Genomic DNA, 13,221 nt, shown 5'->3' with positions numbered 1-13,221 from the left:
AGAGAGAGAGAGAGAGAGAGAGAGGAAATACCAATAAATACCGAAGTTCAGACAGGACACACACACACACACACACACACACACACACACACACACACACATAAAGAGAGAGAGAGAGAGACAGACAGACAGACAGAGAGAGGTGAAGAAAGTGAACTAGCTTTAAACACGGTGCCATTCACAAGTGCTTAAGTTACAGACAACCCTTGGGCTAAGTGGCACTCAAAGGGTCGGCCTCGCCCGCATTTCCTCACCAGGCGAGTTTTCTTTTTGAGTCGAGATTTTTTTATTTGTCATGATTTTTCTTAATATCAGGCGTTTGTTTCGTTTATAAAGGCTCCAACATGCTTTGGTCGTCTAATGGCGGCTCTCCGTGCTGCTCGATCTCTGGCATCCTCCCAATTCAGTCCCCTATCCCCTGCATCACACACTATGATTTCGTTCCTGGTCTTCTCCGGTCTGCCTCCCGTAACTCGACCCCCAGCGTTCACAATTCTCACTTTCTGTACCCAGCTGTCATCCCTCATCCTCTCCACATGCCCAAACCGTCTCAGTCTACTCCTCCTCATTACAAACCAATACACTTCAGTCCCGTCCTTCCTCGTAACTCTTCCGTCGTAAACCCAGACCCCTCCCAGGTCTCGCATTCAAGGACGCTTTGCACATCCACCTGATCTTTGTCACTGCTGTACGTTTGAGCCGACGAACATCCTCCTCCTTTATTGCGATACAGTATTCCACTTCAAATTTTGCATTTGTCAGAAGATTTTTTACCTGTCCCATTTTTTCACACGATTTCTCTCAACTTCAAATGATTTCTTCTTTTTTCTTCTTACTGTCAGACGATTTGTTGTTCATGTTAAGTGACGGTACTGTTTTTAATGTCTGATGATTTCTTCTTAATGCCAGACTACTTTCCTCCAAATGTCAGACAACAATACTTTAATTCTGATCTGTTATTCACAACCCGTTTGGCCCAAGGACGTCTACTGCATCCAGACACAACATCCAAACGCTTTTATTCACCTTAGTAAAGACCTCTCATAATGACAGTTAATCGAGGCTTTATCCAATCTTCTCGTAACATAATACTCGTACATCGTTTGGAGATGGCATTCTCTCTCTCTCTCTCTCTCTATCTATCTATCTATCTATCTATCTGTGTGTGTGTGTGTGTGTGTTGTCCTCGATCTGAGCGGGTTAAATACCACACGATTTTATTATCAATGTCACGACTGTATTTTAATGACAAACGATCTTCTTCATAACGATTTAATTTCCGAATACCTGACGATTCTGATCTTAATGTCAGGTTATTTTATGCTTATTAGGTCTATCTATCTATCTATCTATTGCCAGACGCCTTAATCCCGTAAGGGGTGGCCACAAACCATTCGCCTCCATGTCGCTCTGTCCCCCGCCATTTCACTGCCCGGCTCCCAGCTCACACACCCCTGTTTCATATACCTCTCCATTCCATCAGGTGATTTAATTAATACCTGACTATTTTCTCATAATTACAGACTATTATTTTATTCATGCTAAGCTGTTGCTCTTATACAATTTTTTCTTAACGCTGAATTCCTTTTTCTTTTAATCTTGAAGTGTTATATTCTCAGTCGATTTTTTTCTCAACTTCTGTACTCCGGTGACGCAATTTTCAGCTCATGGTAACTGTGAGTAATAAGGATGTTGTGGTTATGGTGTGGTGTGGGTGTTGGTGAGTGTGGCGGTGGTGTGTTTGGTAGTAATGCTGGTAGGTGAAGCACGTATGGTAGCTGTGGTATTGGTGGGTGTGGTTGTAATGATAGCTGGTGGGGGTGATAATTTTTGATGTTAGTTTTGGCAGCGGTGGGTGTGGTAGTGATGTTAGTAGTTGTGGTAGTGGTGGGTGTGGTAGCTGTAATGATGCTGTTGGTAGTTGTGGTAGGTGCGTAGCTATGGTGGTAATTCTGATACTGATGGTTGCGGTAGTAATATAAGTAACTATAGTTGGTGTGATAGTAATGCTGATAGTAATGCTGGTAGTTGTGGCAGGTGTGGAAGTAATGTTGGTAGTTGGTGTGGTAATAATGCTGGTAGACGCGTCAAGTGTGGTATTAATGCTGGTAGTTGTGGCAGGTGTGGAAGTAATGTTGGTAGTTGGTGTGGTAGTAATGCTGGTAGACGCGTCAAGTGTGGTAGTAATACTGGTAGTTGTGGCAGGTGTGGAAGTAATGTTGGTAGTGAGTGTGGTAGTAATGCTGGTAGATGCGTCAAGTGTGGTAGTAATACTGGTAGTTGTGGCAAGAGTGGTATTAATGCTGGTAGTTGTGGTAGATATGGTATTAATGTTGGTAGCTCTGGCAGTGGTGCGTGTGGTAGTGATGTTGGTAGTGGTGGTGGGGTGGGTGTGGTCTAAATTAACACCAGGTGATCGTGTGTATACAATCCTTACATAACACCATTCTTTTTAATACCTATAGAACGGTGTCACTAAATACCACTTTCATTACGTTTTTCTCCTAGGATGATGTAACACCGAAACTACGCAACTTATGTTAATCTTTATTTCTAGGATGATCTAACACTGAAACTAAGGCTAAATACCATTGTCATTATTGATTTTTACTTCTAGGATGATCTGACACTGAAACTAAAGCTAGGTATTATTGTCATTATTGATTTTTACTCCTAGGATGATCTAACTCTGAAATTAAGTGAAATTGGAAGGTAAATACAACTTTTTTTTCTATTCCTAGGATGATGTAACACTGAAACGAAGGCCAAATACCACTCTTATTACCGTACTTTTTTTCACTCCCAGGATGATCTAATACTAAAAATTCAGTGATGGAAAGGAAAAAGATGCAAAAAAACTGAACGAAATAGTGACTAAAGACGTACAGTGAAATATGAAAGAAGAAACAGGGAGGTTAAAGGTGACTGAAACATGAATACAAGTGAATAGCGAAATCTAAAAATTGAACAAGTGCATCACGGAGACTGGAAGAACAAAACAAGTGAATAACAGTGCAGCAGGGAGGCAAATTAAACTGGAAACCTTACAGGAAGCCACCAGAGCAGTTTCCAACCCTAAAAAGTGCTCAAAACTCTGGAAAATACTTAAAAAAAATACTTAAAATATTTTAAAAAAGTGACTGTGATTGCAACACGCGGAAAACTCAGCAACTGAATCAAGAAGCGTATTTAACCTATTGCATATCTTTCACCTCTACTTAAATCGAGGAAGCAAGTGAAGTGAAGGACAGCAAGAGTCATGCAATATGAAGTACGAAGCTTGAAAAACTGTGAAAGCAGACGCAGCGCAAAATTTTGAACTAACACCTCCAAAAACAGATTCGTAGACCGTATATTTTGGAGAGAGAGAGAGAGAGAGAGAGAGAGAGAGAGATTGTCATACGAGTGAGACCTGTTTATGATCGGATATGTGAGAAAATTTACAGTACGAAAGAGGGGGTGTGAAAATAACACAGATAAAACAAAGCTCACCATACGAAAGACAGAAACTGATAATAACACCTCAAGAGTGTGAATGAGGAAGGACGTTGAGGGAGTGTGTGTGTGAGTGAGTGAGAGCTTGAGGAAGGACAGTGAGAGCGAGCGAGCAAGGTTGTGTGAGTGAGGGAGTCCAATGTGCTTAGTTTGCCTCCTACAACACTTGGGAATAGCCATGGGAAGAACGGCTGCAGGTGCTTGTGGGGCCAGGCAGGGGGAGTACACCATAACCGAAGGAGGGGAGGAAGGTGGAGGTGGTGGAGAGAAGAGGGAGAAGTACCACGATGAAGAGGAGACGCCCAGGAGAAGGGACTGGAGATACTATTTGTGCTGTGAGTTGAAAAGGCTTAGTTAGATATCCCTCGTGTCTTGTGGAAATGCTACTCAGCTATATGTCATGTCACTTGAAAAACTAGCTAAATATTTGTTGTGTCACTTGAAAATGCTAGTTAACTATCTGTCATGTCACTCTACTTTGTCGTGCCACTTGAAAATGCTAGTTAACTATCTGTCGTGTCACTTGAAAGAACTAGTCAATAGCTTGTTGTGTAACTTGAAAGAAATAGTTAACTCTTTTGTCGTGTCACATCAAAGAGCTAGTCAACTATTTGTCGTGTCACTTGTAAAAGCTAGTCAGTTATTTGTCGTGTCACTTTAAGGAGCTAGTCAACCATTTGTCGTGTCACTTGAAAAAGCAAGTTAATTACTAGTTATTTCTGCAGCGAGTTCACATGGCGAAATTAGTCAACCAAATGATGTTGTAAGATTTGTATAATGTTATGTACAGGGCGTCCTGCGAGATTTTTTTATTTTTTTTTTCAGGGTGTTATTGTTGAGATAATTTTGAGTTTAGAAAATGCGATACCGTATCAACATGGATCCTAGTCTCAGTCGCTGTTTGTTATTACTGATGACCTTATCTGTGAACTGTGAGGGATTTTAGCCAATAATGTCATCAGTAATTGTAACCCCGTAACGGGTGAGAGTTGGACACATGATATACGATTTCTTTACTCAGAATTATCCCTAGAATAACTTCTCTAAGTATCTCAAAGTCTCTATGCACATCTTATAATCGGGTGCTATACAATTCCTACCATGCAGTGTATAACAGAATATTCTTAAGCCCTACAAGTGAGATAATAGAGGAGTAAATAATGATATTCCTCTGTTTTTTCCTGACGCTGATCAGTAGTTCTTATCCTAGATCTAGTTCTTATCTTTCTGTCAACCAGTCCACGAATTCCAACCTGTTTCTGCCTGTTGTGTCTGTCAGTTATGGCTTTGGATACTTGGACGTAGGCGGATAAATTCTCATGTTCTGTAGACGCCAGGTTGGAGGACTTTTCTAATAGCAAGAATGTAACCTACATGTCGGATTGCCACCCGTCGCGTTTATGCATTCGTTATTATTATTATTTTTTTTTTAATGACTTAAATTACCTGTTCTGTCAATGTCTCATGAGTATATGGTAGAGAATTTTGTATATTGTTTTTAATGCAGTTTACCCTAAAAGAACGGGATCTTTCTTTTTTCTATGAACTGTAACTACTTTATTCCACTAATATTATAGTTCCTATACAGTGAATTCCACAACTGAGATTCAGTACTAAACCGAGAGCGCCTGTTTACACTGGTGGCCTACATTACCTTTTCAGCAAATGTAATTCTGTTATTGTCGCACTTTGAACAGCTCGTGTTCTAACTCTAGATGATCATTCTTCCATCATCTTTGCTGTATTGTTCATCCATTGTCATTAACCCTACAGTATATCATGTTTTTGTTCAGACAGCAAAGTAAGGTATAAACAAAGAGAGAGTAATATGTCAGAGTGTGTCAGTGAGATGGCGTGAACAGAGGTAAGAAAGAACTATATGAACTGATAACTCTCCCTAATCTTGGCCTTTTTCACAGGCTTCAGTCGTGGTGGAGCGCAGGCAGCTCGCGGGAAGATGGTCTTCCTGCATGGGGTCCTTTACCTGGAAGTCATCGAGGCACGAGAGCTGCCGGATGTGGACACGTCGTGGTTCCGCTCATCAAAGGATGTGTCAGATCCATATGTGACCATCGACACGTGCTGTGGTGGCAAGAAGACCTGCAGGATTGCCAAAACCTCCATCATCTATAACTCCCTCAACCCACAGTGGGGTGAGAAGTTCCGCATTGAGATGTGCCACGATACTGAAAGTCTTCTCTTCACAGTGAAGGACTTGGACCTGGTTAAGATTGAGGCAATGGGTTATATGAGCATAAGGGCAGAGGATGTGCTGACAGAGGAGCCAATAATGGGTTGGTTCCCACTGATCAGCAAGTCTGGTAATCCAGCTGGAGCCATCAATGTGGCTCTGCGCTATCTCTCAGCTGCCTCCATCACACGCTCCAATGAGGTACCAGATATTGTCTTTCCGATGCGTACTGGCTGTCACGTGAAACTGTACCAGGATGCCCAGACACCTGCACTGCCACCCCTCACTGATGTGCAGGCAGCCTCAGGGGATCCCTATGAGCCACCACACCTTTGGGAGGACGTAATGGCAGCACTGAATGAAGCTCAAAAACTAATCTATATTATTGGGTGGAGTGTGAAGGCAGATTTGTGCCTGATTCGTGATGGAGAGTGTGAGTCTCTGGGTGATCTGTTGAAGCGGAAAGCAGCAGATGGGGTGCGGGTGCTGATAATGGTCTGGAATGAAGCCATGAGCACTGATGTTTATACCTCTGGTATCATGGGTACCCATGATGAGGAGACTCGCATATTCTTTGAGGGCAGTGAAGTAGAAGTGTTCTTGGCTCCCCGGCAGAAGAACAAGGGTAAGCTGATGGAGAGCAACTATGTAGCGACACTGTACACACACCACCAAAAGTGTGTCATTACAGATGCTGCTGTTGATGGTGAAGATCGTCGTCGCATTGTTGCCTTTGCTGGAGGGCTTGACCTGACGGATGGCCGTTATGACACGCCAGAACATCCACTTTTCCGTACACTGCCAGTGGAGCACCAGCATGACTTCTACAATGGTGTGTGTCAGGCCAGTGTGACCACAGGCCCCCGTCAACCCTGGCATGACATCCACATGTATGTGGAAGGACAGGCAGCTCATGATTTGCTTACCAACTTTGTGGAACGTTGGCGTCGGCAGGCATCTGACAGAGAACACCGCTTGCTATCAGTGACAGAGGATGAATTTGTAATTGATTACGCACCACCTGGGGCATCCTGGAATGTCCAGTTCTTCCGTTCTATCAACTCTGACTCAGCTTTATTTGACACCAATGTACTGGATAAGCTGCTAACGCGGAAAGGCCGCCTCTATGAAAATTCCATCCAGCGTGCGTATGTGCACCACATTCGGCGATCCAAGCGGTTTGTCTACCTGGAGAACCAGTACTTCTTGGGATCAGCACATAGCTGGTTGGTGCAGGAAGCAAAATGCCCCCACCTTGTACCAATTGAGTTGACCACCAGGATCATATCGGCCATCAAGGCGGGTGAAGACTTCCGAGTGTATGTGGTTATCCCACTGCATCCCGAAGGTGACCCTACTTCCTCTGCAGTCCAAGAGATCCTCCACTGGCAGCACCGCACAATGGAAATGATGTACCGCAAGATTGCCAAGGCTCTCCGTAAGGCTGGTAGTGATGCACATCCAGCTGATTATCTCGGCTTCTTCTGCCTGGGGAAGCGAGAGGGTGGTGAAGATGTGCCAGATGGCCTTGATGATGTGGACGATGGCTCTGTTGCTGCAAAGGTCCGTCAGAGTCTCCGCTTCATGATCTATGTCCACTCCAAGATGGCAGTGTTTGATGATGAGTATGTGCTGGTGGGCTCAGCCAACATCAATGAGCGCAGCATGAGTGGCAATCGAGACACAGAGATGGCCTTGGGTGCATTTCAGCCTGAGTGGACCAAAGAGGAGGTTGGTGAGGATGGTCTGGCAGGTGATGTGTCCACCTTCCGAAAGGCAGTTTGGGCTGAACACTGTGGGGAAGTTATGGAGGAACACCAGAACCCAGCCTCAGTGGAGTGCATGCAAGCTATGAGGCAGCTGGGCAACAAGAATCTGGCTGACTTCCTTTCTGACGAGGTCGCCCACAGCGATTCTCACCTCATGACTTACCCATTGGTAGTTACAAAAGACGGCCATGTGCAGCTGAGAGAAGACTGCCAGAAGTTCCCTGACTCTGGGGGCTCCATCACCGGCAAGAACTCAAACTTCCTCCCCAACTCATTGACGACTTGAGCCAACTCATTAGCTTGATGTGCCCACACCCCTGACCCCTTATCCAGTTCACCAAGCCATCTCCAGTGACAGTCTGCTTGGTCAGTTCCTACTCATTATTGGCCTGACAACCAGTTTTAGAAGGGGTCTAATTGTTAACACAGATATGAATCTTGAGTCTTTTGGATCACAGGAATTCTGGATATCAAGGACTACCAATTTTGACCTTATTCAAAATTATCGGACGACTGGATAATTGGACTCCCATACTGTCATATTGTACTTAAGTAACATGCCTTGATAATTATAGATGAAAATCAGACCTTTACTGTGCCCTGCAATCTCTTGTGAAAATAACTAATCTTCCCTTCAGTACCCAAACACTAAAATGACATCCAGCCATTGCAAGAGGTGTTGCCAACCAGTGGTTCCCAGCGTTCGAAACTCTGCCTTTTGAACAACAATGGTACAAAACTGTTTTTGATACTTCTTCCCCGCAGAACTACGTGTTTCCTCTAGCACAAGTCATTATTTTGAAGCACAGTTGAGTAACATGATGCAAATGCTGCAGAGTGAAGGTGTGAATGGTGCGGGTTAATATGCTGATAAATGAATGAAACGAAATGAAATGTGTGTTGATCTCAGATATGTAATGAGTATAAATGCATATACAAATATGTGGTAAATGATAAGATCATTTGGAAGTGATACGTAAGTACTCCTTTCCTATGTTTAGGTTACTTACGTGACTGATAAAGTTCACATGAAATTAGCTGGATAAAGTTGTAAATTGAGAGGAATATTAAATGAAAAAGATAACTAACATCCACTATTTATAATGAACTACTGTACTTCATTATCAAAAGTCCTACATGCATATGAGAACATTTCCCCAGTTTGTAAGTATATACGCAATATTAGATTCTGCAGTAGGAAGCTTTGTTGTGCGTAAAAATGCCAACTGATTGGTTTAATTAATATGCATGAAGAAAACATGCATCCATACATTTTTATCTTCCTGTGCAGCTGGATATGCTAACCGTAAATAGGTAAATTATTAAACAATGGCAGTCTTCGTCTAGAGTGCAATATTATCAGACTTTATAATAGTGTTTCAATAATTTGGTTGATATTTCATTACCCGCTAGGGTGAAGATAAACGTGTCTTATTGCATTGTTGATTAGGGGTTGACAGAATTTTATATGGTATGGACCTCTGATTATCCAGAAACCGTAGGTTTTTTAATGTGAGAAAGGATTGCTTTCCAAAATGTTTAGACTTTTCAACTCGGTCACTACTGTTGTTTGTAGGATACATGTATTATAAGCAAAAACTTAATATGGGAATATTATAATGATAAAACAAAGTTTTTACATAACTGAGTCTTGAAGTTGCTGAGATGTTATATCTTTTAACTGGATCATGTGAATTCCGGGTAGTGACATACTGCCATTTTTATTTGTAGTATTCACTTTTCCCATATCGTATGCTGAGGTTTAACAATTAATTGGTGGCTAATAAGAATACAATATGGAATTAGAACAAAATTTAAAGTGTCAAGAAAACATGAAAGTAAGCATCAATTTTACCCATATCACTGGCAAAGTTTTTCACCTGAATCAAATCGTTGGTCTTAGGTCTGTATATTCTGAGTGGCATCGGAGGCTTCGTAGCACCTCATCCCTAGCGATTTATGTGGGATATTACTCCTTAACATTCTCCCTTATATAATTTATATAATTTTTGGAAAAATATAACGCGAAGGAAAAGTGTTATAAAATTTCCTGAACCACTTAAAATGTGGCCTGTAGTCCAAGGTGTGATCTCGACCACATAGAGAAGATGATATATAAACAGATGCTGTCTGAGCCTTCTTTGAAGTCAGATGTATAGATAACCAGGTACTGTCACGATCTAAAGTTCGCCGACACTCCCCTGCTGGTTATGATGCTGGAAAAGTTGTTGTTTTAGCAGTATGAAGCACAAGCACGAGAGCATGAGAAGGAAAAAACATTCTTTGGTGTTCGGGGAGGAGTAAGAAAAATGGAAGGCAGGACATAATGCCAGCAGGGGACTCAGCAACGAACTTATATTCGTGGCAGTACAGTGCAGTTTCTGGCGCTGGAGAGGGATGTTCACACAAGAGGAGGAGGAGGAATTGCTGAAGGAGAATTTAAGCCATCAGTCCACTGGGATCATATTTCAAATGAATTGGGGGTAAAACAACAACTACTACTATTGCTTCTACAGTTTCTGGATAAACGGATTGGCTGATCAGGTGTCTCGATAACTGTACTTCTGCTGTTATGGTGTAGTACTGTATGTGCATTGCATGACAGGTTGTTATGCTGTATTTGTCCAGTAAGCTTTAAGATGGCATTACTCTGAGCTGGGGAAAGAGAGAGAGAGAGAGAGGAATGTACCGTTTCAAGAGAGAGAAATAAGAGAGATGCAAGCAGCTTCGATCCATGTACTGGTATGTTTGGTATGCTTCTTTCTCCAGTCTCACCAAATGTAGCCTACTTTTTAATATAACTTAAAAACGAGTCATTTTAAGGTTGGTTCTGAAGTATGTGTGAAGGAATACATGATGTATTTTTGTTATAAGTAGTAGTAGTAGTAATAGTAGCAGCGATTGTATCATCCTTTCTACACTCTTTGATGGTATAAATAGTAGTGATAGTCGTAGTGCAGTGATAGTGACAGTAATAGCAGGAGTAACAGCAGTCTTCAGAGCCACCTTATCTATGCATTTACGGTGTGAATGTAAATATGGTAGATTTATGATTATCCACGTACGTTTAATTTTGATACTTTTTTTAACCCAAGGAATCCAAAATAACCCTATTTTTTTTTTTTTAACATATTTCCTGGGCTCGTATTGTCATTGGTTAAGGAGGATTCTTAGCACTTTTTCCTTATCGATTTATTTCTGTATCTATTTTTATTATTTATGCAACTTCTACCGATGTTAAACTAGCATCAGTGACTTACAACAGAATATTGATCTGTCTTACGTAGAATAAATTGCTAAGGAAGAGGTGCTTGAACTTCGCCTGTGCTGACGAGAATGTAGTCTGTTGTGTTAATGTAGTCCACCATTACAGTGCAGGCATTAATCTTGTATTATGTTTGTCAATATTAGAGGCAATTTTAGGCAGTTTTGGGAAGACTTCGTGGTGAAAGCGTTCGTTGGGATTTTACTTTCCCCTTACTGACTAAAATGAGAGAGAGAGAGAGAGAGAGAGAGAGAGAGAGAGAGAGAAGAGGCTTTTCCCTTACTGAACACAATTAGGCAATGCTAAGAAGAGAAAGAAAAAGATATCATACTGAGAAGGTGAATTTACGTGTTGAGTCTTTAATGGAAGTAGGCATCATCATCACTGAAATTTTGATACATTTTGGGTATATGAGTGAGAATACAGGTCAATTGTGCCAGGATTTTAAGACTCTGGATAAACAGGTATTTGGATAATCATAATACTACTCTGCTTCTTTTTATCATGACAAGCTTTAGATACTGATTTTTTTATAAGACTGTAATATACGCCGGATGGTTGGTCTACTCTCTGTTTTTTTAAATCAAAGTTACAGTATTTCATAGATGTGTAATGGTAGCTTGTGTGTGTGTGTGTGTGTGTGTGTGTGTGTGTGTGTGTGTGTGTGTGTGTATGTGTGTGAAGCTTGACAGTGCTCTTGGCTATATGTTTTAAATGAATAAAATATTTGTATATGATAATATCTTTTAATTTCCTTCCCTTTCATTAACTTCCTTTAATCCTGTTTCTTAATAATCTGGTTGCACATACATCTTTCACTGGCATTTCCAGAATCACACCCTATGTTCTGGGTGTTTTATTCATTGAGAGAGAGAGAGGGAGAGAGAGAGAGAGTAAATTTCTTGCTCCACACCAACTCCTACTGAGTCCCCAGTCTTCATATCTCAAAATTTAAGCTCCCTTGCACACCGCCTGTGTTATTCTCTCTCTCTCTCTCTCTCTCTCTCTCTCTCTCATATGATAGGGGACACGGCTTGTTCTAACAACAGAGACACTCTGTTGCTTCTCCGTATCAGATACCGTTATGCTCCTTTTACTTTAACTTGGTTTAAAATTTCCATTTTGAATGTTGAAACAATGTATTAATGCTGGAATATAATGCCAGTCATTTAGCAGTGCTCTGGAAATCATGTAGAGCCGTTGCATTGTCTTTTTGTGCCATTGGATAACAAGTAAGAAGCTTCTAAATTACGAAAACCTGGGCCAAGTTGGTGTGAAAAACCTATAGTTACAGTGCATCTTCCCCCTACGAGTATAAAGCTGTCATGCATGAGTAACAAAAGTTCTCTTAACAAAATCATTCAGCATACCAAATACCTGCCATCACAAGCACCTGAGGTAAATTTAGAGGATGGAGAAGGCAGGGCAGGATTTAGGCATAAGTTAAACAAGCTATTGCTTAGGCTTTAGGGCCCCACAGTTTGAATTGGCCTCTCTAAATCTAATTTTATTCTCTTTTGTTACAGTTTTATTATAAGTAATATTTAAGTAACGATTTAGCCTAATTAACCCAGTCTGTACGTATTTGTTATGCATCTCGGCGGCATTCTTGTCAAGTTCAGTTGTTACACAGCCTTATTCTCTGTTAACATTTGTCATATAGGGCCTCTACAGCGTCCCATTCCTTTGGGCCTCACCATGTCCAACCCGACCCTGGCAGAAGGGGAAAGAGGGACGAAGGAGAGTGCACTGCTTGGTATGAGTTGGGTGGAAGGGCAGATAGATGATGACATGTGGGTAAGACATCCAAAGATTAAGGAAGAGGCACTTAATATTATAAGACAGTGTTAAGGTGTTGTAGGCAAAATAAATCACTTAGAATGAGATGCTAAGAAGCCTCCTGTGCCACGGTCCCGCACACTGATGGAGTAGGTAGTCCAACATCCCCCCCACCCCAACCCATTTATAATTATCTATCTATCTATTGCCAGACTCCATAATCCCATAATGGGTGGTCATTTGACTTTGAGTTATTTGTTTTATGGGGAAGGACACTAACCCTTCACCAATCCACTTGTTGACACATAGGAAGCACGTATGGTTTGGTTATATGGTTACCACCCAGCGTTGTAAATGGTTTCTTGGCTTACAGGAAACCATTTGGCTTGTCACTCAATGGAAAGCCACCTGTAAAGGAATGAAAAGCAATAAGAAGTGACAGGAAAGATTATGCAGAATTATTAACATTCACGTGTAATCTCTCTCTCTCTCTCTCTCTCTCTCTCTCTCTCTCTCTCTCTCTGCAAATGCTCTGCATTATTGTTTTCAGTGAATATTTTGGCACTTCATTTATCCAGGTTTATCTACTGTTATTAGTTATGAACTATCTAATCAAAGCGTTTACCAAGTCGTCTGTAAATGTAAGCTGTTTTGAGTTGATTTAGAGGGTTTAATGTTGTCGTGAGAAATATGTTATGATTTGGGTTGATTTGGGCGCTTCA

General features: G+C 41.4%; 1 protein-coding gene across 4 annotated transcripts in view; it reads left to right on the top strand.

Moving 5' to 3' along the window:
• The window catches only part of LOC145394786 (uncharacterized), an 18,218-nt gene extending 6,802 nt beyond the window's left edge, over nucleotides 1–11,416 (top strand). For 2 of the 4 annotated variants that reach the window (XM_080268568.1, XM_080268567.1), the window contains exons 2-3: nucleotides 2,807–3,830; nucleotides 5,415–11,416. In XM_080268568.1, the coding sequence (XP_080124694.1) occupies nucleotides 3,635–3,830; nucleotides 5,415–7,741 (2,523 nt within the window). In that variant the 5' untranslated portion in view covers nucleotides 2,807–3,634 and the 3' untranslated portion in view covers nucleotides 7,742–11,416. The remainder of the gene's footprint in view (nucleotides 1–2,806; nucleotides 3,831–5,414) is intronic. The other 2 variants (XR_013896481.1, XM_080268569.1) reach the window with 2 other exon arrangements.
• The last annotated feature ends 1,805 nt before the right edge of the window (nucleotides 11,417–13,221 follow it).

Source organism: Coenobita brevimanus, chromosome 28 (assembly GCF_032717465.1).
Source record: "Coenobita brevimanus isolate Jiangsu-jjx chromosome 28, ASM3271746v2, whole genome shotgun sequence".
Classification (NCBI taxonomy): Eukaryota; Metazoa; Arthropoda; class Malacostraca; order Decapoda; family Coenobitidae; genus Coenobita; species Coenobita brevimanus.
This window is presented reverse-complemented; position numbering and strand designations above follow the sequence as displayed.